Genomic DNA, 25,009 nt, shown 5'->3' on the forward strand with positions numbered 1-25,009 from the left:
CTTTGGTTGTTAGAGGACCATTTTAGTTTCATTTCTACCTCATGTTCAATACTTCATCTCTTGGTTTTGATCTCTGGTCTTGTATGAAGAATTTATTTAATATTTGTCAATCTAACTTTAATATTTTGTTAGTTTGTATTTAGATGACTTCTGAATACTTACATTTTTCATGTATCATTCCTCGGCCTTTTTTCTAGTTTATTAAGCTCCTGCTCTTCCTTTCCGTCTTCATCTCCTCCCCTTCCTTCTCTATCTTTGGTGCCAGCTATAAATGAATTCTCAGACAGCACACCCTTGTATCACACTGGAGAATTACCACAGCATGATTGAAAGTCACTGCCTCAAAAGCCACAGATTAGTCTGAAACACTGATCACAACTGCCTTCTGCTAGGATATTTTCAGGGATTCTCTATAGCCATATCATAAAACCACCATGTGAAAGTCTGAAGCCTTCACCACTGCAGATCTGCCCCTGCCCCCTGCGTTCCTTTACCTGCTCCGCTCCCTGCCCACCTGCACTTTCCCTCCCCTCTGCCTCTCAGGGCTGAACCTGAGCCCTCCCTCCTCTGCCAGGATTCCTCTAACAACCCCCCACACTGAAACTACAGGATGTCCAGGATCAGGCCTGCTCACTGAACTTACACAGGCACTTTCTTGTGGCTTCTGAATTAGATCATAAGGTCAATGAAGGCAGAGACCAGGTCTCAGCGGAACCCATAATGCCCAGTGTAGGTAGACTAGGCCTAGAAGATGCTGCAGAAGAGGCACATGCCAGGTATGTCAGACTCATTTATTGATCATGTGCAACATCTTGGGAAGTTGCTTCTTTTTTTTTTTTTTTTTTTTTAATTTATTTTTATTGTAAACAAATGGGATACATGTTGTTTCAGTTTGTACATGGAGTAACAGCATACCATTTGCATATTCATATATTTACATAGAGTAATGATGTTTGATTCATGCCGTTATTTTTTTCCTTCCCCCCCACCCCTCCCACCTCGCTTTTCCCTCTATACAGTCCCTCCTTCCTCCATTCTTCTCCCCCTCCTACCCCCCATTAAGTGTCATCATCCGCTTATCAGTGAGATCATTCGTCTTTTGGTTTTTTGAGATTGGCTTATATCACTTAGCATGATGGTCTCCAATTTCATCCATTTGCCTGCAAATGCCATAATTTTATTATTCTTTTTTATTTTATTTTATTTTTTTATTGTAAACAAATGGGATACATGTTGTTTCTCTGTACATGGCGTAAAGGCATACCATTTGTGTAATCATAAATTTACATAGAGCAATGTTGTTTGATTCATTCTGTTATTTTTTCCCTTCCCCCAACCCCTCCCACCCCTCTTTACCCTCTATACAGTACTTCCTTCCTCCATACTTGCCCCCCTCCCTAACCCTAACTCTAACCCTAACACTAACCCTTCCCTCCCCCCCCATTATGTGTCATCATCCACTTATTAGCGATATCATTCGTCCTTTGGCTTTTTGAGATTGGCTTATCTCACTTAGCATGATATTCTCCAATTTCATCCATTTGCCTGCAAATGCCATAATTTTATCATTCTTTATGGCTGAGTAATATTCCATTGTATATATATACCACAGTTTCTTTATCCACTCATCAATTGAAGGGCATCTAGGTTGGTTCCACAGTCTGGCTATTGTGAATTGAGCTGCTATGAACATTGATGTGGCTGTATCTCTGTAGTGTGCTAATTTTAAGTCCTTTGGGTATAGGCCGAGGAGTGGGATAGCTGGGTCAAATGGTAGGTCCATTCCAAGTTTTCTAAGGAATCTCCACACTGCTTTCCAGAGTGGCTGCACTAATTTGCAGTCCCACCAGCAATGTATGAGTGTACCTTTCTTCCCACATCCTCTCCAACACCTATTGTTGCTTGTATTCTTCATAATCGCCATTCTAATTGGGGTGAGATGGAATCTTAGTGTAGTTTTGATTTGCATTTCTCTTATTACTAAAGATGTTGAATAATTTTTCATATATCTGTTGTTTGCTTGTACATCTTCTTCTGTGAAGTGTCTGTTCATTTCCTTAGCCCATTTGTTGATTGGGTTATTTGTATTCTTAGTGTAGAGTTTTTTGAGTTCTTTATATATTCTGGAAATTAGTGCTCTATCTGAAGTATGAGTGGCAAAGATATTCTCCCACTCTGTAGGCTCTCTCTTCGCATTGCTGATAGTTTCCTTTGCTGAGAGAAAGCTATTTAGTTTGAATCTATCCCAGTTATTGATTCTTGCTTTTATTTCTTGTGCTATGGGAGTCCTGTTAAGGAAGTCTGATCCTAAGCCAACAGGGTGAAGATTTGGACCTACTTTTTCTTCTATAAGATGCAGGGTCTCTGGTCTGATTTCAAAGTCCTTGATCCATTGTGAGTTGAGTTTTGTGCAGGGTGAGAGATAGGGGTTTAGTTTCATTCTGTTGCATATGGATTTCCAGTTTTCCCAGCACCATTTGTTGAAGAGGCTATCTTTTCTCCATTGCATATTTTTGGCCCCTTTGTCTAGTATGAGAAAATTGTATTTATTTGGGTTTGTGTCCGTGTCCTCTATTCTGTACCATTGATCTACCTGTCTATTTTGGTGCCAATACCATGCTGTTTTTGTTACTATTGCTTTGTAGTATAGTTGAAGTTCTGGTATTGCGATACCCCCTGTTTCATTCTTCCTGCTAAGGATTGCTTTAGCTATTCTGGGTTTCTTATTCTTCCAGATGAATTTCATGATTGCTTGCTCTATTTCTGTGAGGTACGTCATTGGGATTTTAATTGGAATTGCATTGAATCTGTATAGCACTTTTGGTAGTATGGCCATTTTGACAATATTAATTCTGCCTATCCAAGAACATGGGAGATCTTTCCATCTTCTAAGGTCTTCCTTAATTTCTTTCTTTAGTGTTTTGTACTTTTCATTGTAGAGATCTTTTACCTCTTTGGTTAGATTGATTCCCAAGTATTTTATTTTTTTTGAGGCTATCGCAAACGAAGTTGTTTTCCTCATTTCCCTTTCAGCTGTTTCATTGCTTGTGTATAAAAATGCTGTAGATTTATGCGTGTTGATTTTATAGCCTGCTATTTTGCTGAATTCATTGATGAGGTCTAGAAGTTTTCTGGAGGAGGTTTTTGGATCCTCTAAATATAGAATCATGTCATCCGCAAATAGTGACAGCTTAAGTTCCTCTTTTCCTATTCGTATCCCTTTAATTTCTTTAGTCTGCCTAATTGCTCTGGCTAGAGTTTTGAGGACAATGTTGAATAGAAGTGGTGAAAGAGGACATCCCTGTCTTGTTCCCGTTTTTAAAGGGAATGGTTTCAGTTTTTCTCCATTAAGAATGATGTTGGCCATGGGCTTAGCATAAATAGCCTTTACAATGTTCAGGTATGTTCCTACTATCCCTATTTTTTCTAGTGTTTTCAGCATGAAGGGGTGTTGTATTTTGTCAAATGCTTTTTCTGCGCCAATTGAAATAACCATATGATTCTTATCCTTAAGTCTATTGATATGATGGATTACGTTTATTGATTTACGAATGTTGAACCATCCTTGCATTCCAGGAATGAACCCCACTTGATCATGGTGCACAATTTTCTTAATATGTTTTTGGATACGGTTTGCCAATATTTTGTTAAGGATCTTTGCATCTATATTCATCAAGGATATTGGTCTAAAATTTTCTTTCCTTGATGTGTCTTTTCCTGGTTTGGGTATGAGGGTGATATTAGCTTCACAGAATGAGTTCGGTAGGGTACCCTCCTTTTCTATTTCCTGGAATACTTTGAGAAGTATTGGAATGAGTTCTTCTTTGAAGGTCTTGTAGAACTCGGCTGAGAATCCATCTGGTCCTGGGCTTTTCTTGGATGGTAGATTTTTAATAGCTTCTTCTATTTCATTGCTTGATATTGATCTGTTTAAATCATGTATGTCCTCCTGGTTCAGTTTGGGAGGAGCATATGCCTCTAGAAATTTGTCAATGTCTTTGGTACTTTCTATTTTGTTGGAATACAGATTTTCAAAGTAGCTTCTCATTATGTTCTGTATCTCAGTGGTGTCTGTTGTGATATTTCCTTTTGCATCATGTATTTTAGTAATTTGAGTCTTCTCTCTCCTTCTCTTTGTTAGTGTGGCTAAAGGTTTGTCTATTTTGTTTACTTTCTCAAAGAACCAACTTTTTGTTATGTCAATTTTTTGAATAGTTTCTTTTGTTTCAATTTCATTGATTTCAGCTCTGATTTTAATTATTTCCTGTCTTCTACTACTTTTGCTGTTATTCTGTTCTTCTTTTTCTAGGGCTTTAAGCTGTAATGTTAGGTCATTTAATTGTTGACTTTTCATTCTTTTCTGGAATGCACTCCATGCAATGAATTTTCCTCTTAGTACTGCTTTCATAGTGTCCCAGAGATTTTGATATGTTGTATCATCATTCTCATTGACCTCTAAGAATTTTTTAATCTCCTCCCTGATGTTTTTTTGTTATCTATGTTTCATTCAATAGCATATTATTTAGTCTCCATGTGTTGGAGTAATTTCCTTTTTTTACTTTGTCATTGATTTCTACTCTCAGTCCATTATGATCTGATAGAACACAAGGTAGTATCTCTAATTTTTTGCATTTCCTAAGGGCTGCTTTGTGGCATAACAAATGGTCTGTTTTCAAGAAGGTTCCATGTGCTGCTGAGAAGAAAGTGTATCCGCTCGTTGATGGATGGAATATTCTATATATGTCTATTAAGTCTAGGTTATTGATTGTGTTATTGAGTTCTGTGGTTTCTTTGGTTGGATTTTGTTTGGAAGATCTATCTAGTGGTGACAGCGGTGCGTTAAAGTCGCCCAGAATTATTGTGTTGTGGTCTATGTGATTCTTGAAATTGAGAAGGATTTGTTTGATGTATGGGGATGCACCATTGTCTGGGGCATAAATATTTACTATCGTTATGTCTTCCTGATTTATGGTTCTGTTAAGCAGTATGAAATGTCCTTCTTTATCCCTTCTGACTAACTTTGGCTTGAAGTCCACTTTATCTGATATAAGGATGGAAACCCCCGCTTTTTTATTGAGTCCATGTGCATGGTAGGTTTTTTCCCATCCTTTCACCTTTAGTCTGTGGATGTCTTTTTCTATGAGATGAGTCTCTTGCAGGCAGCATATTGTTGGGTCTTTCTTTTTAATCCATTCTGCCAGTCTATGTCTTTTGATTGATAAGTTTAGGCCATTAACGTTCAGGGTTATTATTGAGAAATGATTTGTATTCCCAGTCATTTGGCTTATTTTTGGTTTTTAAGTTGGCTTGGTTTCTCCTTTGAGTGGTTTTTCTCTAAGGTAGTTCCTCCCCTTGCTGACCTACATTGTTGTTTTTCATTTCCTCCTCATGGAATATTTTGTTGAGAACATTCTGTAATGCAGGCTTTCTATTTGTAAATTCTTTTAACTTTTGTTTATCATGGAAGGATTTTATTTCATCTTCAAATCTGAAGGTTAGTTTTGCTGGGTATAGGATTCTTGGTTGGAAACCATGTTCTTTCAGAGCTTGAAATATGTTGTTCCAGCCCCTTCTAGCTTTTAGAGTCTGGGTTGAGAAGTTGGCTGCTATCCGTATTGGTCTTCCCCTAAATGTAATCTGATGCTTTTCTCTTGCAGCCTTCAAAATCCTATCTTTATTTTGAATGTTAGGCATTTTCATTATAATGTGCCTTGGTGTGGATCTGTTGTGATTCTGTGCATTTGGTGTTCTGTAAGCCTCTTGTATTTGATTTTCCATTTCATTCTTCAGGTTTGGGAAATTTTCTGCTATTATTTCATTGAATAGGTTGTTCATTCTTTTGGTTTGTATCTCTGTGCCTTCCTCAATCCCAATAATTCTTAAATTTGGTCTTTTCATGATGTCCCATAGTTCTTGGAGATTCTGTTCATGATTTCTTACCATCTTCTCTGTTTGAGCGACTTTATTTTCAAGATTAAATATTTTGTCTTCATTGTCTGAGGTTCTGTCTTCCAAGTGGTCTAGTCTGTTGGTGATGCTTTCCATTGAGTTTTTTCTTTGGTTTATTGTCTCCTTCATTTCAAGGATTTCCGTTTGTTTTTTTTTTTTTTTTTTTTTTTTTTGAGAATCTCTATCTCTTTGTTGAAATGATCTTTTGCTTCCTGCAGGTGCTCTTTCAGCTTATTGGTATTATCATTCATTGCCTGCATTTGCTCTCTTATCTCATCCTTTGCTTCGCGAATCATCTTAATCATGTATAATCTGAAGGCCTTTTCTGACATTTCTTCTAACATACAGTCATTGGATTCTGTTACTATAGAATCTGGATTTGTTTGGATCATTTTCTTCCCTTGTTTTTTCATGTTGTTCACGTATCTTCCCCTCTAGTGCTGCAGATCTGGGGTATTGCAGATTTCCCCGTATAGGATTATAGTGGCCATATGGGTTTCCAAAACCCTTTCTTTAATGGGAGATCAATATTAGCAGTGCCCAAATCAGACATTATGCAATCCTAGACCAAATAGCCCCTATGGGGACAATAACAAAATTGTCATAATAAACAAAATGAGTTCAAATGTTATCTTCGGTAAAATAAACAGGTTTACAATAATGTCTGCAGTTTCTAATGGAGGACAAAGAGGATGCAGAGGGATGAAGAATATGGCTGTTAATGGGATAATAAAAGAATATACAGAAGTTCTAGAAAATAGAAAGGGTGAGAGTGTAATCAAAAGAAATCAGATGTTAGCATGTAAATAAGGGAGAAAGCTACTCTGAGGGAACAGGTAAACAAAAGGAAAAGAAAGCAAGAAACATAAAGAAATAAAAAAACTTAAATTTTTTTTTAAAAAGGAGAAAAAAGAAAATCTACTGTATAACAGTCATATACTAATGAAACCCCCCAGTGATCAGTAGCCTGATGTATGAGAGGTACCTGACAATGAGCTTCATGCCTCCAGCAGGCGTCTCAGGATGGGATTTGCCCCACCTGAAGATCGGAGCTATAGCTTCCAGAATTATCCAAGATGGCTGCTCTGGCTTCCAAATGTGTTGGCAAATGGGAGCTGCAGCTCAGGGGTGGACGTGGTCAGCTGGAGGTCCTGGAGACAGGATGCAGTTGGTCAGGCAGGGGTCCTGGAGGTCGGGTGTGTTTGGTGTGGTTGTGGGATCCAGGAGGCCGGGTGCAATCAGTCAGTCTGGGTTCCCAGTGATATGGCGCAGTCAGTTGGTCTGGGGGTCCTGGCGGCAGGGAGCAGTCAGTTGATGTAAGGGCCCCAGAGGCAGGGAGTGATTGGTCGGGCTGAGGGATCCTGGAGACAGGACTCAGTCAGTCCGGCCAGGGGTCCTACAGGGCCTGGCTGTTGTCTCAAAATCCACTTTTTAAATTTTGAGACACAGTCTCAGTAGGATGCTAAGGCTGGCCTCAAACTTGCAGTCCTCAAGTTGCTTCTTTTTTTAATAAGAGCAGTGCTCACGATGCATCACCTGCAGCTCTAGACACCTGACATCCTTGACTCCTTGATCTCACTCTCCGTGTGATGGTTACTAATAGTATCTCCATGTTGCAGATGAGAAGCCTGGAACACTGTGAGGTCAACATGAATTCCAGCTTCACGTAGAACTTGTCCTGTGGCTCTTGCATTTTCTGTTTTATTCCTCACAGCACCCTTGAGAGCAAACAAGGCTTATGGGGCCTGGGGGAGATGTCCCAACTCGGATAGCTAGCCATGGATAGCTAGCTTCTCATGCCCACTCTGCATGCAACCTATCTTTGCTCTGAAGTAGTAAAAGGAAAATTGAAAGCATAATAGCCTGAAAATTAGCAGTTTACATAAAAATCAGTATTTGATGCTTGTATCCAGGGCAGTTCATCTGTGTGTTAACTTTCTATGGATGTTGTAGCAAATTCCACAAATTTAGTGGCTTACAACAGGAATTTACTCTCATGTAGCTCTGGAGGACAGAAGTCAGAAATCAGTTTCACTGGGCTAAAATCAAGGGGTCAGCACACTCCAGGGGAGAATCTATTACATTTCCTTTTCCATCTGCTGGAGGCCACATGTTTCTTGGCTCCCTTATGGTCCATTCCTCTGTCTTCAAAGCCTACACTCCAGTCTCTGACTCTGTCCGCATATCCTCTCTCTCTGACTGACTCCTGCCGACCAACCTCTTATCAGGACCGTTGTAACCACATAGCTCACCAGGATCATCTCCCTATCTCCAGATCCTGAACTTAATTGCATCAGCAAATTCCATTTCACTCTGTCAGGTGCCGTGTTCACAGGTACTAGGGATTAAGACGTAGATGTCTTTGGGGTCATTATTCAGCCTTCTTCAGTCTGCTCCATTGTAGGCTAAGCACTTGGTCTCTACCAGCACAAATTCCACTACCTCTCCCCACCACTGTCTATGGCAGCTGCAACAGTATTCCTTTACTTTTCATTCTAAAAATTAGCTTTAAAAATGAACTAAGAAAACTAAAAGGAACCGAGCACAGTGGCACAATCCTGTAATCCCAGCAGCTCGGGAGCCTGAGACAGAAGGATCATGAGTTCAAAGTCAGTCTCAGCAAAAGCGAGGCACTAAGCAACTCAGTGAGACCCTGTCTCTAAATAAAATACAAAATAGGACTACGGACATGGCTCAGTGGTCAAGTGCCTAAGTTCAATTCCCAGCCCCCAAAAAGAGAAAGATGCTGGAAGGTTAAACTGAAATGCATTAACCCACTCTGAAGCATGATTTATATTTCTCTACACCGTGTATGTTTTATGTTCAGGATTGTGTCCTCCCAACTGCGCATACACATTGCACACATCTGTGCTGAGACAAGAGCAATCTCCACAGCTCCCAGCCCTCTCCACCAGCTGAAAACTATGATTAGATTGCCTTTCCCTTTCCCCATAAACCTTTTTTCATCAGAATCACAGTTCAGACTGCATATAGTTTAGCTGTATAAAAAAGCAACACAAGAGAGGAATATCTACTGGCAATATTAAGGAAAAAATTTTAATGGTAACTATAAATGCTTGAGAAATAAAATTTTCATGTTCTAGATTAAAACACGTGTGTATGCACACACACAGAACTATCTTGGTTTGAATTGGAGAGCTGCATTCTGTTAGAAAGTGACATTATAGTCATCTGTTTTGTTGTGTCCCAGTGACTAACATATAAATCTATGGAACTCTAACTTAGAAGCCACATTTATTTGAAATGTTGTATCTTGAGAGAAAAAAAAAAAATCCTCTTAGTATATTTGTGTATTTCTCTGCCCACACTGCTCTCTGCCCACCTGCAATTTTCCCTCCCTTCTGCCTCTCAGAGTCAACCAGGAAGCCTCCCTCCTCTGCCAGGATTTATTTTCAAGGATGTATTTCCTAAGAAAATGAACACTTGATTCTATCTTTAGACTCAACAATAAATATAGCAAAACAGATCAAAGGTCAAATTTCACATGTGGGTAGGGTTTTTAAAAATTTATTAGCAGAATGATCCTTGTCATAATTGCTCAGAATTTTAGTGGGTCTGTACTTTACAACACAACAGGAATACTAACCAGAAGGTACGTGGTGCAGGCCTTGTACTTCTGGGATTAAGAAAACTTAATTAATAATAGTGGAACAAAGTAAAGCTAATCCACAGACAGGTTGGAGTAAAAGTTCTATCTTCGTTCTAATAATTTCGTTTAGGAAGTGAGATCACAGTCCTCATTTTTCTTTCTCTGAGCCCTAATTTAGTTTGACTCAGTGGTGACTTCTGTTATATACCAAGCACTGTCTCCACCTGCCTTTGGGGCCTCTCAGTCTCCTATGTTGCCAAAATGCCTCTATCTCCAAAAGTCTGACGCCAAACTTGGTACACCCTGCCCGTGCCCTTCCTTAGCAGACCTGGTCTCCCTGCATAGATCTTTTTTTTTTAATTTATTTTTATTGTAAACAAATGGATACATGTTGATTCTCTGTACATGGAGTAGAGGCATACCATTTGTGTAATCATACATTTACATAGGGTAATGGTGTTTGACTCATTCTGTTATTTTTTCCCTTCCCCCCCACTCCTCCCACCCCTCTTTTCCCTCTATACAGTCCCTACATAGATCTTTATGGCAGGTTGTCACCACTCTCTGTCCTGTTCCCTACGGTAGTGGAGACATTCTCAGCCTCAGGTATCTGTCATACTCAACACCCATATCCTTTTTGTTCCAGTTTCTACATTCACCCCCCAGTGCTCTCTTGCTTTCTAATCCTCTTCCTGCAGCTTTGCCCACGTCCTTACCATCAAGTACCAACTATTAAACACAGCCTCTGGCTGAATGTCCCCCTGTTGTCCTGTGTAACTCTCATCCAGAGTTTCCAACTTGATAGGGTGGTTCTTTACTCCAGGCCCTTTCCTGAGCCTTGAAAATACTAATATGTGGTGAGAACCCCTCAAAAGGGGTATAATATGCAGCATTATCTAAATGTATCTAACCAAAATCCCTTTCTCCATGGCACATGTTAACGCCTCACAGGGCCGTATTCTTTGAAACTCTTTGGCCTATACTGAGTCATTTTCTACAAATTGGATCGTACTATCCCTGCTTTAAAACCACTTTTGATGCCCCATGATTTTAAGATTGGGTTAAAAGGCCTTTTATCATTTGCCCTTCTAATGTCTCAGTCTGGTTTCCTGACCTCTCTTCCTCATTAGTCCCCCCTCTCAGAACAGCTGAGTTCCATGAACATACATGTTCTTTCATACCTTGGATGTGTGCACACATGACTCTGCTGCCACTCCTGTGTCCCTGTCCAGTCACTCACCATTACCTCCTCTATAGCACTGCCCTAACTCTTCCATAAAGATTTAGTATCATTCTCCATTGTATCTACCTTTTGTAAAGCTTGTCACATTTTGCGGTAAATATTTCTCCCCCGCTGGACTGCAAATACCTGCAGCTTAGTAACCATTTTATTCATCCTAATTCTCCAGCACTTAATACAGGGCTTGGAACTCAGCAGGTACTCAATAACTGTTTGCTGAAAGAATGAATGAGTGAGTGAAGAAATGAGTGAAATGAGTTAGATACTATAAACAGAGTAGATTATGTTAAACCTGGAAAGTTGACCTTAGAAACAGAAAATAAGTTGCACTTTGTGTTAGATTCAATAATATGATTTGAAGTACTAAGGAAATGAACTCAGCTCTCCGTAAATTAAACAACTGAGATGAAACCAAAAGCATCAATACAGGCAGAATTTATTAACATGCTGATTATGGGAAAAATTTTTAAAAATATAGGTCACTTGAGCCATTGTATTTCTGTATAGGAACATAACTTTTAAGTGTTTTTCTTATTGCATATTTCTTACTTTTCTTATAAAAATAATGAACCCATGACCTTATATCATGAAACACATGTGGCAGTTAGTATATGCAATATAAATACTATTTTTGTTATTTATTTTTATTGCATATATTTAAAATAATACCCCTTACCAGAAATTTACCTCTTCATACCAGAATATTATTTAAATGATGATTCATAAGGCAAACATTTTTTCTTTAATTTTGTTAACTTTTCTCTTGCTGTTGCTCCTTTTGAAACATTTTCTTCTCTGCCTTCTGCCTTTGGCTGTCAGCCTCACCAGGTAATCTTAGCATGTTTACCAAGTTTTTACAGAATTTGGAGCCCTTGCTAATTTGAAATTTTATCTTCCATAATTTTTGAAGATTGACAAAAACATCTTTTCATCCATATAAGTACACTGGGGAAGATTTTTGAGCAAAGACAAGACAAGCAGTTAAGAGCAAGATCCCTGCCAGTATTCCCTCAGCTAGAAAGTTGTCTCCCATACTTGGAGGGTCAGAAGAGGCAACAGAGCATTCACTGCCACTGGCTCAGATCCACTGCTGACGTCCAGAGAGGCAGCTTCTGACTAACGATAAAACAGCCTCATAAAAGATGGATGATCAGCCCATCAGCTGGATGTTTGTTTTACATCTTTGAAACATCTGGATTTGGGGCTCTTTCATCCATCCAATCATCAATTCAGCAAACATTTATGAAGTGCATATTCTTTGCCAGACACTGCACTAGGCACTGGGGAGTATAAAAATGAATAAATTCCCTTTCCTCAAAAGGCTCCTAATCCTGTGTGCACAGAGGGAGGCAGAGGAAATTATCAGATGTGCACAGAGTCCTTGCTGAAGAGATACAGTACCCTTCCAGGCAAGGGTCAGATTCAGGTGGAGATGCAGGAGGATAGAAAAACTTTGCTGAGGGAGTAGCTTGTGAGCTTGGCCTTCAAGAATGTTTTGTAAGTTTTAGAATGAGCCAAGAGCTGAGAGGCATTGCTCACAGAGTGGACAACCTGGTCAGAGGCCTGAGCAGAGAAAGTATCTGCATGCTCAGGGAAGGGCAAATTGTCTATTATAACTAAAGTCCTGGCGCATGGCAGAATCTCAAGCAATGTTCCAGAAAACTCATTGCTGGTTAGGGTGTGAGGGCCCTGAAGGACATTCTCGGGAGTCTGGACTTTTATCTCTGGGCACTGAGAATCTCCCAGAAGCTATTTGTACAGGTCAAACTTCAAAACAAGATGATTTTTAAAATTTTTCCTTACAACTGTTTTGTCATCATGTTGTTACTGATTTCTGTATAAGACTGAGGGGAATTGTCTGAGATCTGTCCCTTAAATTAGGTCCTAGCTGCAAAGTGACAACCCAGCTGTGTTATCATGAGTGGTCACTCTATGGTATAATTTTATTACATTTCCATTCTTAAAACATCACAAATTATTTTCATCACCTACTACCTCAGTTTGAAAGAGAGAAAATTAACCTATATTTTTCCTTATTCAGTTACTTGTTTATTTTCAGAGGATTTATTCAAACTGAACAAAAACCCATATGCTTCATAAAATATTTAGAAAAAGAATTTTTCAGTCATCAAACATTGAAGCAATCTGTACTCCTGTAAAACCAACATCAATAGTGAAGTATCTAAAATTTCAGACCCCAAGTAGCAAACTTAGAATGTTCTTTATGACTGATGAACTCAGTAGGACTCATGGGGAATTTGTGAATTATAAACAAATGATTAAAAGAAAAGATGGCATTTTGAGGCTCAGAGGATAATAGTTTTATGAACCACCCATCACTTCTTTCAAAAATATACTACACTTTCAACAGTGTAAATATTATGGATCATATCAAAATGTCACATATCTCCAGAATTCATTATAAAATGTCACTCTACCATTTTACTTATACCCTGACCACTTCTTTATGACAAAACAAGCAAATCATTAGTTTTTTATTAAAAAATAGAAAAGAAAAAAAGATGTGGAAAGATGAAAATGAGTGATTGTGTTCTGAATGCACACTTAATAAGCTTTTAATATGAACAATCAGAGAAGCATAATCCCTTCCTTCATATACTTGATAGGAGAGAGGGTGGTAATTTCTGAAAGAACAAGCATTATTTAAAAGTGCTGTTAAAAATAATCTGAATAATGGAATAGAGACTGGCTTAACTACTCTGGTTAGGAAGATTTGAGATGACCTCTCCATGCAAGGGAGAATGGAATTAAACTTGAATGACTAGAAAGTCTTAGCCACTTGCAGACCTAAGAGAAGAATGATCCAGGTAGAAAGAAGAGAAAACACAATAGCCATGTGGGAAAACATGCTTGGCATGTCTGAGGAACAAACAGAAACAAGTGCAGGAATAAAGAGAGATGTAAGAAATGAGATTGCAGAAGTGTATGTGGATTCTGCCATATCATCAGGTAGCTGGAACCAGGCTTATTCCATGATTGGCATTTAATAAATGTATGTGGAATGAGTGAGTGAAGTTGGAGGGATTTTACTTCAGTGGAAGTACCATCAGGTCAGGACCAAAAAACATGCAGGACTTCACAGGGCAGGATTAAAGGAATTTAGATTTTAATTTTAATTGCAAGGGGAAACCATTAGGTTTTAAATGGGGGGATTTTGTGATCTGATTCATGCTTTAATTGAAATATTATTCTTTTTGTGTGTTCAAAATGTTGGTAGCAATAAATATGATTCCAGTGTACTAAATGTGGCCCCAAAATAAGTCAATAGGAAGACTCCCTGCATGCTATTATGTCTGAATTAAGATTATTCTATTTTGAAAGAATGTTGGAAAGAAATTAAAAACCTGCTGTGGCTCACTTCCAAGCCCACTGTGAACTGCAGAAATAACGACGTGCCTTAGCTTATCATCAGGAGCTTTACCAGTTGATCTCCCAGCTGGAGCTGCAAGATCCTTATTATCACCGTAGCATGCAGTCACAAGATCTGCAAACTGATAAGTGACAGGCTGGGCAGAAGCAACTGCAAAACAACCAACACAGAATGATAAGTACAAAAGGAAAGAGAAAAGCAATACCGCCTACCGTCAACACAAAGAGTTCATAGTCACAATTCTAAAATGTGAATGAATAGGACATTAGGAAAGGTAAAAAACATTAAATAGAATACTAAATCACTCCAGATGCTTGATTGTTTACAATTATTGAGCATATAGATGAGAAAATGACTCATCAAATAGAACACTAAGTGTTAAATGTCAAAAACAAATGAACCAAGAATGGTTGACATGATGCACTACCACATTAGAAACCCAGAAATTGAAAAGAAAGAAAGAAAAAAAGAAATAGAGGTCATAATTTTAGTATTCTAGAATGTGATAGAATATAGGTAAAATATAGTTGAAAAGAAATACTTGGTTAGTTATTATCTTAGTGTGTTTTGTGCTTCTAAAATAGAACATCACAGACTGGGTGTTTCATAAGGAAATTTGTTTCTCATAGTCCTGGAGGCTGGGAATGCCAGGATCAGGGTGCCTTTAGATCTGTATCTGTGTGCAGGGAGGACCTTCTTCCTGTTTCATGAATGACACCTTCTACCTGTGACCTCCCACAGTGGAAGGGATAAGGCAGCTCTCTGGGGCCTCCTTTATAAGAGCCCTAATCCCATCCACGAGGGCTTCATCACCCTCATGGCCTAATCACCTCTCCCAAAGCCTCCAGACTCACTTCCTAATAGCATCATCGTGGGAGTTAGGATTTCAACATATGAATGGGGAAGGGGGTCACAAACATTCAGACCATAGCACTGGGAAGCTAATTAGAAAGATTGCAGTAGTCCAGACAGGAGATGATGGTATCTTGACTTATTATGTATTTCAAAGCTACGACTTATTGCTTTGTAGTAAACCTGACAGCATTTGCTCATGAGTTGGGTGTTAGGGGACGGTGGTAAGGAAAGGGTTCTCCGGGGTACTGCCTAAGTCTAACCTTGGACATGGCACCTTTATGTGATTGGGGAAGACTGAGAGGGAAACAATTTGGGATGAAATTGGAGAAGTACCCACAGTTCCACTTTGAACATATATAAACACTTCCATTTAAGTGGACATGTGGAGTAGACATAGGGGAGAACCTACGACTAAAATTTTTGATTTGCCACAATAAATTTGTTTCTTTCTGGCAATTGTGGCTTCAAAAAAATTACATTAAGTTTGTGGAAAAATTTTAGTAATTCACAGAATGGAAAGTATTGTGAAGAATGCAGTCCCTCAGTTTGGCACATCCTTAAGAGTCAATAATCCACATGGTTAGTTGTCTAGTTATAGAAGAATGCTGAAAAAGACTGAACAATCAAAGGTTATAACTAATCTGATTATAGCATAACTGGCTGGTTAAAACACAGAATTTGACAGAAATAAGAGAAGGTTGAACCTAAGAAATCATGCAAAAGACTATAAAACTAAATTTAAAACCTTAGTTATCCAGAGTAACAAGGATTATTCTAAAAAAATTGGAATTCTTAGCCACGCTAATTTAAATTTCTCCTAAATACCAACTTCAATTCAAGGCCACAAATATTTGTTGAAACTTAAATTCGCAGATGGTACCATTCTAAGCAGGATGGGTACAATTGGAGTTAAAGTGATATTCTTTAATATTTTTTTATTACATTTAAATAAGAAAATTTTAAAAATTTGCTTCTGTAATAAATGAAAAATTCCAGGTAGTCACTGAAATAAGCCACAATGAAGTCACAGGTCTGATAGTATAGATTTTTCTTCTTAAGGGAAAAAGCCAGTAGAAAAGTCCTTGGAAGGAATCATTTGTCTCTATGATGAGTAATAGGGGCTCTGTAGATTCCCATGTATGGTCTAGTTTCAACACATTGCTTAGGAGTTATGTTTAATTATAGCCTTTCCACTCAAAAATCAAAGAATTTAGGGAAAACAAGTTTTCAGGATCACCAAAATGTAGATGAACTATTGTAGAATGTTGGTCCCTAACCTGGATCCTGAGTTATGGTTCTAAGAGTAGAAGATAAAACTTAAAAGTGTATAGCACCATCCCTCCAGTGGGATGAGAGAATAAGACCCCACTCTCCGCAGGCCTAGGCTCTTGATATGAATAATAGTATCTTCTATTGGTTCTGCAGGCAGAGAGGAGTTACAATCATAGGGGAGAGAAGTCAAATTTGGAATTGTTCTCCGGGTGTATCCAGGGCATGATGCTCAGTAGGAACTTAGTAAATGTTACACTGAAAGAAAATAAACCCGTTTCAGCACTTGTACAATCTCAGTCAGGCAATTTCATCTCTCTGAGCCTTTTTGTCTCTATCTGTAATGTAGAAATAAGATCTACATCATAGGGTGGTCTCACCTTTTTTGTTATACTTCAATGGTTAAGTAGGTATCTTAACCAGAGGAAAATGTACTTTTTTCCTAAGAGATTTAGTAAGGTGGTTTTTGTTTTGAAATTTTTTAAGTTTCACATACAAAAAGTTGTTTATCATATGTCTGGATCATTTGAAACACTCTAGAATTAAAAGGCTAGACCAAATTGCTGGCTTGTCTAATGTCATTGTCCAATAACTCTGTGGTCTCAAACCATTTACAACTGCAAACAAATGACATTTTTGTTTGGGTGTGGCCCAAACAACTATTGAGCCTAACACAGGTCCTTCTGGGTCCCAGATTTTTCTTCCCATGTTTATTTTATCCCATTGAGAATAGTGAAGAGTCATTTATCTGGAGAGATGGTTCTCAGCTCTGAGTGCACAATAGAATTATCTGGGTAGATTGAGTTAGAAAGTCCTTCCAAAAAAAAAAAAAAAAAATGGTACTTGAGATTCACCTTCCACAATTTCTGATTTGTTAAGTTTGGGTTTTTGCCTGCACATCAGTACTTTCCAAAATCTCTCCAGGTGATTTCAACGTGCATCCAGGGTTGACATCACCAAGTAAGAGAGTGAAATCTGGGCCCCAGCAGCGTTTTGACTATACCCTAGCACACTGTTGTCCCCACTGCAGCCTTAATGGTAAGCAAAAATACCCATTGCAATTAATTCTAAGTACAGCTGACCAGGCACAGCCTACCTCAAACTAGCAGTCACTGCTACAGCAGGGATGACTTCTTCAGTGCACACTTTCTGACTTTTTAAACCCATGCCTAATTTCTCAACAAGCCCATGGGCAGTGAGTCAAAGACAAGAGACTCTCCTGAAGAAAATAAAGCACTCCCTAAATTTTTGTTTTCGTTTTTTTCTTTTTTGGTACCAGGGATTAAACCCAGGGGCACCTAATCAGTGAAACACATCACCAGCCCTTTTTATTTTTCATTTTGAGACAGGGTCTCAGTAAGTCACGGGGGCTGGCTTTGAACTTGCCATCCTTCTATCTCAACCTCTGGAACTTCTGGGATTACAGGCATGCGCCGCTGCACCAGGTTCCCTAAAATTTTTTAAGTAAATTAGCCCTAAAACAGAATAGTGATAGGTTGATGTATTAACTAGGGTTATGTCTGACAATAGAAAACTCAAAATAACAATGGCTTCTATGAGTTAGAAAGTATTTCTTTCTCACAAACAGGTAGCCCAGGGCTGGTGTGGTGACTTCACAGTCAGGAGGCATGCTTCTTTCATCTTGCCTATCACTGCCCAATATGAAAGCTGAAATTTCAGACATTGTGTGAACAATCTAGCCCACAAGGAGGAGAGAGGGAAGGTGCCATGCTCTCTTTACACGCAAGTCCCTGACAGTGCATACAGCCCATCTGTTTGTATCCCATGGACATGCATTTAGTCAAATGGCCATGTTAATCTTCCAAGGAAGTTGCCCCATATAGCCTATGCTGAAAGCCATACACCCAGCTGAGGATGGGGGCTCTTTTGCTCTTAAAATGGAGGGAATAGATACTTGGAATCAACCAACAGTCTGTGCCTCAGGGGTCCCTCTCCTGCCTCATGCAGCTGGATTAGAACTATTAAGTTACATGTAGACAATGTGTTTTATTGGGGTCCCCCGAAAACCACTGACATGAGGCTATTTTTCTTATATTCTGAATTTCAACAGCTCTGGCTCCCACTGCCCTAAGAAATCACCAATCCAACAAGAAAAGGAGTTGTGCAGAAAACCAGCCCCTAAATCCAATGCCTGACCAATGTGGTAGAGTGAGTGCTCACACTCAGGGAAAGCACTATCCTCCCTGCACATTTTTGCAAATTGATACTGATGGCAGGAGCTTGCTCTTATTCATTCTGGAAGCAGCACAAATTATTTTCACTGGGTCATAAATATGTTGAACACTCTGTTATACTAACCTCTTAAACCAGTTGTTTTGAGCAGCTACAAATCATAGTTCAGGAGCAACTTTCTAAGATTCCAAGGCCCCTGACATTCCTGGATGCTCAAGTTAAATACCGGGGTTAATAAGTTAAGGGTATATAGATTTTGCTACAAAATTCATTTCAAAGAGAGGGGGAAAAATCCTTTGGCCTGATGCCTGGTTTGTCATAGTCATTTTTTTGTTGTTACCATTTTTGTTTGGTTTGGTTTTTTTTTTCTTTTTTTCAATTTTAATTTTTTAAATTTTTTAATTTTTATACTCTTTACTCAGCCAAGGTTACAGTGAGAATTGGCAGTCAAACTACCGTCCTACGTTGAAAGTCTCTTTCTTCCCTCCCCAGTGCTCCAGGACCTGTGGTGGCGGTATTCAGAAACGTGAGGTTCTTTGTAAGCAGCGCATGGCTGATGGCAGCTTCCTGGAGCTTCCTGAGACCTTCTGTTCAGCTTCCAAACCAGCCTCCCAGCAAGCCTGCAAGAAAGATGACTGCCCCAGTGAATGGCTTCTCTCGGACTGGACAGAGGTAGGATGTCCCCTAGATGGAGAGAGCAAGAAGCATGAGTAGGAAAAGTGACCCCAAACACACACACAGGAAAGAGAAAAAAAAACAATTCTCTGAACATTACAAGGCAGTATTTTGTAACCATTTATTCCACAGTATATAACTAGCTTTTAACTAGGCTGCAGGGACCTGTGCTATGTGGCCAGCCCTTACCCGACATTCGGAAGCTGAGGATTGTAAATGGGCTCCTCTTGGAACAAGACCAGAACTCGGGGTTCTTCTCCCTGAGCTCCACTCCCTCCCCCTCCTCCTGACCTCCCGGCACCTCCTACTCCCAGATGTTTCTAGTCTGCTCAGGGAGGGCAAAGCCTCTCTAGTTCTTCTCTTCCAAGTTACTGGACAATAAAGGATATGATTTATTAGGAAAAGAAGGCCAAGGAAATCCTGCCTCTTTACTGTGAGTTTCCTGGCTCTAAAACTTCAACAACTTCCCAGCAAGAGAACTTGATTTCCCCTGTTGCCCTGCATTTGGGGCAGCCATTGCCTCCGTATCACCACTCCCAACTTCCCCTCCCACCTCAGCATATACCTCCAACTCACCTGTTTTTCTAAATAATTATTGTTCTAACATCAGCATGGATTAATTCATTTAGACCCAGGTTCCGCACATTTGTCCTCAGCTCCTGTGGCTTCTTTGAGTTGCCTTGACTCCTGCAGTTCCCTAGCTCTGTCTTCCCTAGTGATTTCCTGACATTATGGGCTCACAGGCAAATTAAACCAAGACCAGGATCACTAGGCTGGCTGGAAGTAAGAAAACTCTCAGTGAAAAGCAGATTCAAGACCTTCTCCTTTCTCCCATATAAGCATTTGAATTGGCCTTCCTGACCCTTGGCCTTTTTTTATGTGGAGCTGCTAATAGTTGATATATATCACAGAGACACTTGCTTTCAGAGGGGAAAGCTGCTTATGAGAATTAAGATGCCAGCTCAATATAGGTCCTGAGAATTCTTACCCCACACAATATCAGCCTGTTCAGAGTCTAAGGATGTCACAATTGAAAGCAAACCTACATTACCACAAGTTTTATTGCTTGAAAGAAAAAGGATTTCTGGCAGTGTCACACTCCAGGTGTCCCAGAACAATAAACAATAAAACAAATAAATGATTAGTTTTTGTATTTTAGAAACAATTTGATTTCAGCAGGATAAAGGCTTAAAAGTGTAGAGAAGATGGACTTGTATATACTCAAGTATGTGTCGGTGCTCACACATGGACATCTGAGTGACCATTCTTCCATGGGAATATTGATTTGGGGTGTGACATATGCATGAAAAAAATAATAATAGCTAATCAGGAAAGAACCCTGATATATTTGCCAAGTGGCTCTAGGCGAGGACACGGTAAAGGTACTCCTCTCCTAAGTCTATAGGAAAATAGCCTGTTGTGAGTGGTACGCCAAGGAAGGGATTCATGTGTATTATCATTGTCCTCTCATCTTCCTGAGTTGGTGGCCTTTAGAAGATACAGTGCACAGAGAATTCAGAAAAGGAGTTCTTTTCTATCTGTAGCTTTGAAAGAGAGACACTCATGATCAGGCACTAAAGGAAGATCTGAAGTGAGGTCCCCTTTAGTAATGCAGGTCTTCAGAAAGGTGTCAGTATATTTAGGAGTTCAGACTCAAGAAAAGCAAACCAAGCTTCAAATCCTGAGTGATGGTTACTGGTTGTAAAACCTTGAGCTAATTATCCTTCTGGGTCTTCATTTCCTTGCCTGTAAATTAGAGATATAGTAGTGTCCACCATACAGGTGGGAGGCCTAAATTAACTGATGCATATAAAGAACATCATGCCTAGTAAAAGTTACCCCTCATTATGATGATGATTCTCTTCCATCTGGGCTCATTGTCAGCAGAGGAAGTCATAGGAAGCACCAGCCTTGACTGGCTAGACTCAGGGCCACAGCCCAGGTCTCCCACAGGCTTTGCTGGTTTCCACAGGAGGAAAAGATCATGCTTGGAGAACCAGAAGGAATTAACCCTTATCCAGAGAGTCTAATTATGTTCTATGCTATCTGAGTTCTGAATATTGGGGAGGGACCTGCAATGGGGGGAAGCAATCACCAAATCACTGGGGTTACTCTCGAGTCGTGCCAGGGAACAGTGCCCCTGGAGGCACTCACAAAGGCCCATGTTCACTCTGCCATCCAGAGGGCCGTCCACGGTCCCCTGGCTGAGATGAGATGTGCATTCCAAATGCGCCCCCCAACACATACACACAAGACTCCTTTGGGAGAAAAGAGAACCTGGATGATCTATGGGTGTTTTCATCCTCAGTTCTCTGGGCTCGATCTCATGGTTACTGCACAGAATTCCTCAGAGACAGAAGTAAGCCAAAGTTTTAGACGTTTCAAAAAAACATTACTTACAGATTCTATTCTGAAAGGAAGACCTCTCAAAAGGCTATCCCTCTCTTTAAAAGAACCCCTTCAATCTCCTGAAAGAGTTAGCTGCTAAATATTTTTAAATCATATTTTTATGGAAGTTGTCCTGCATCCCCTAAAATAAATTAAAGTCAGGGCAGTCCATTTGAGAATTAAAAGGAGCTTGGAAGATCCTGTAGTCTAATATCTCTCTTTTTAAATTAAAGCCGCAGGACCCTTTACACAAGTGAAATGTTACTATGAAGTCAAAATTCTACAGCAGATAAAATGAGAGCCCTTTCAGTTCTTCTGAAGCATAGATGGAGCCTTCAGATTTCCAATGGTTGGGTCTCCCCATCCCCTGAGAAGCAGTCCCTGAATCACTTCATCAACGTAGTTATGCAACACCGTTGGACAATCCCTGCTGTGGTTTAGCTTCCCTGTTTCAGAGATGTGGCGATTGAAGCTAGAGAAAGCACTAGACTTGACCCAAGCCATCACCCAATCTTCTGATCTGCAGAACTACTTGTCTGTTTTTTTACTTGGCAGCACTAAAATGACCAGGATTTAAAAATATTCAGCCTCTTTCTCCCATCCCCCTTCACCCCTGAGCTCAGTACTGTCATTTACAGTGAAATAAGTGATGGGTGGAATCTGGAACCCACAATCGTTAGGTAGCAAAAGCAACATGCTCGGTTGTCCTCTCTGTCTTTTGCCTCTTAAATTTCTTTTATAGCGTCCTATGTCGCAGTCCATTGCACAGATTAGTGTCATTTCAGCGTGCTAGCATATAAAACTTGAAAATAAAAGGTAACCCTGTTGGTTTTTACTCTCATTTTTCAAGTTAACATGGCCCGCTGCCACAACCCTAAGTTCAGGCCTTCATCATCTCAGCCTGGACCGTGTGTGACTCCTTCACTGACATCCCAGCCTCCCATCCTTCTGTAGCTGTTGCCAGATTCACCTTCTCAAAACACCTCTTTCATCATGTCACTCCCCTCCTCAATGGCTTCCCATTCCCCTGTGGACCAATTCCAAACCTTCTGCCTGAAAATTAAATAAGTCTCCAAAGTCTGGCCCTTAACTGCCTGTCAAGTTCCTCAGCACTCTTGGGGTAGCTCCTCTGTTCAAGCAGGTTTGGTTCTGTCCCCAAACCTGCCTTGGCCATCTACCCTGAATTCTTCTGCCTTTATTCTGGAAACTTCCCTGCCTCCCATGCTTATCCACATTGTGTTTCACCCATCCTCAAGTTCTAGGTCAGAACATCCTTAGTGGACCATAAGCATTCAATAATTGTTAGCATTCATTTCATAATACTTCGTTTGTTTTCTAATTGTATATTCTTACCAAATTCTTTACTTTCTATTTAGTCCTATAGACAGCTTTATTGAGATATAATTTATGTATTGTAAAATTACCTTAAGGTTTATCCTTGTTGTAGCACATGTGCGAGAACTGCATTCCTTTTTATGACTGAATAATATTTCATAGTATAAAGTACCAAATTTTATTCATTCATTTACCAATTGATTGACTTTGGGTTGTTTCCACTTTCTGGCTATTATGAATACTGATAGGCACATTTGCATAAGTTTTATGTGAATATATGTTTTTACTTTTCTTGGTTAGATACCTAGGAGCAAAATTTCTGGGTCCTATGGCAAATCATATTTTCGATAAACTGTTAAACTGCTTTCTAAGGGGGCTGTAGGAAGCTGTATCATCTTATGTTCCCACCAGCAACTTCATTTGTTTTCTAATGAAGAGGGTTCTCATTTTTCTACCACTTGCCAAAAATTAATATTTTCTATCATTTTTGATGTGGCCATCCTAGTGGATACAAAGTGATATTACATTGTCATTTTGATGCATATTTCCCTAATATACTCTTTCTTTTCAACAATGCATTTGACCCCAGCCCTTTCATTTAATGACATCTCCTTGAAACTAGCAACTATCTTTCTCCTCCTTCAAACAAAGCAGATTAGTAACACTTGTGTGACAGTAGGCATTAAATATTTATCTGTGAAGGATGGAGAAAGGGATCAGTATTAACTATTATTTTGTGTATGGCATTTTAAAATGCATTATCTCATTTAATTTCCAGGCTTCTAAATTAAATGTGAGCAATAGAAACAAACTTAGGAGATGTTAAATCCCTTGCTTTCTAATAAAATGCTGAGCTGGGGTTTGAACATGGTACTTTATACTTGTTACTCTAAAGCCCAAGTGATATAAATAAAAACAGGTAAAAATACTTAAAGGAAACTTTAGGATAGAAAAGCTTAGAGTAGAATGTGCCTCCAAGATGACATGTATTCCACATTGTTATATTATAATTAATATTTCTCTCTCTTTCAGTGGCTGTTGCTTTTCCAAGCCACTTTTCTCATGTTTTGGTGAGTTGGAGAGTCCATACAAAAAGCATTAGCTATAGTTCCCTGAATTTTTATGCATTTGGCCTCTTTCTTTCCCCACCAGTGTTCCACGAGCTGCGGGGAGGGTACCCAGACTCGAAGTGCCATTTGCCGGAAGGTGCTGAAAACCGGGGTCTCCACAGTTGTCAATTCCACCCTGTGCCCTCCCCTGCCTTTCTCTTCCTCCATCAGGCCCTGCATGCTGGCGACCTGTGCAAGTGAGTATGTCAGAGCTCTGGGGATGGAGATAGAACCCCACTGAACAGCAGCCACCATGCAGAGGCCTTCCCTAAACCAAGATCAGTGGCAGATTGTTGGGCAGCAGAGCCTTTGCAGGGCTGCAGGCTGGGGAGCTCAGCTGGAGGTGGAAAAGGAATCTTAATCACATGTGGCCAGGCTGAATTCTGTTCTCTGCAGGAAAAAGTTTGCAGGGGTAAAGTTCACTCACTGGCATACAGATCTGGAAGTTGGAGGCAGCATATTACTAATGAAGTCTAATGTTATCCACTCTGGGGTTTTAAACTACTCTGAACAGATTTGTTCTGTTCAATATTAATCCCTAGAGTTGTAACACTTCTGGGCTCTCCTCACTGTAATTTAGGGCGCTGGGGCTTTGCAGGACCTTAAGTAGACATTTAGTGCAGAATATTCTCCTCCTCTGTCCTCTGCCTCTTTTTATGATGCTGATTTCTTCTTTTAAATGCTTTTAATGAGAGGAACTGCCTTTCCCCTGGGCTCTGCTCCACCTAGAACCCCCGCACCTCAGCTTCCAGGACAGGAAGACCCAGCAGGTTGCTGCTTGGGTTGCCATAATGCCCCTCATTAGTTCTCTGTTTTGGGGTGATGGTGGTAACTTGATGGCCCACAGCTGGTAGCCAGCTTCTCCTCTAAGCCATGAGGTGTTAATGACAGCCCTGGTCGAAATCACTGCCTAAGAGCTCTTTCCTTTTTGTCCCATTTGTCCCCTCTCACGGCTGCATCTCACGGCGGTTCCTCTCTGCCCTTGCCTTCTCTTC

At 39.8% G+C, this 25,009-nt stretch overlaps 1 protein-coding gene across 3 annotated transcripts in view; it reads left to right on the plus strand.

Moving 5' to 3' along the window:
• Positions 1-25,009, plus strand: part of ADAMTSL1 (ADAMTS like 1) — a 381,058-nt gene that overhangs the window by 243,081 nt on the left and 112,968 nt on the right. For all 3 annotated transcript variants that reach the window (XM_079113153.1, XM_079113154.1, XM_079113152.1), the window contains 2 exons: positions 19,000-19,179; positions 24,058-24,211. In XM_079113153.1, coding sequence (XP_078969279.1) covers positions 19,000-19,179; positions 24,058-24,211 — 334 coding nt within the window. The remainder of the gene's footprint in view (positions 1-18,999; positions 19,180-24,057; positions 24,212-25,009) is intronic.

The sequence above is a fragment of the Sciurus vulgaris genome (assembly GCF_902686455.1).
Source record: "Sciurus vulgaris genome assembly, chromosome: 15".
NCBI lineage: Eukaryota > Metazoa > Chordata > Mammalia > Rodentia > Sciuridae > Sciurus > Sciurus vulgaris.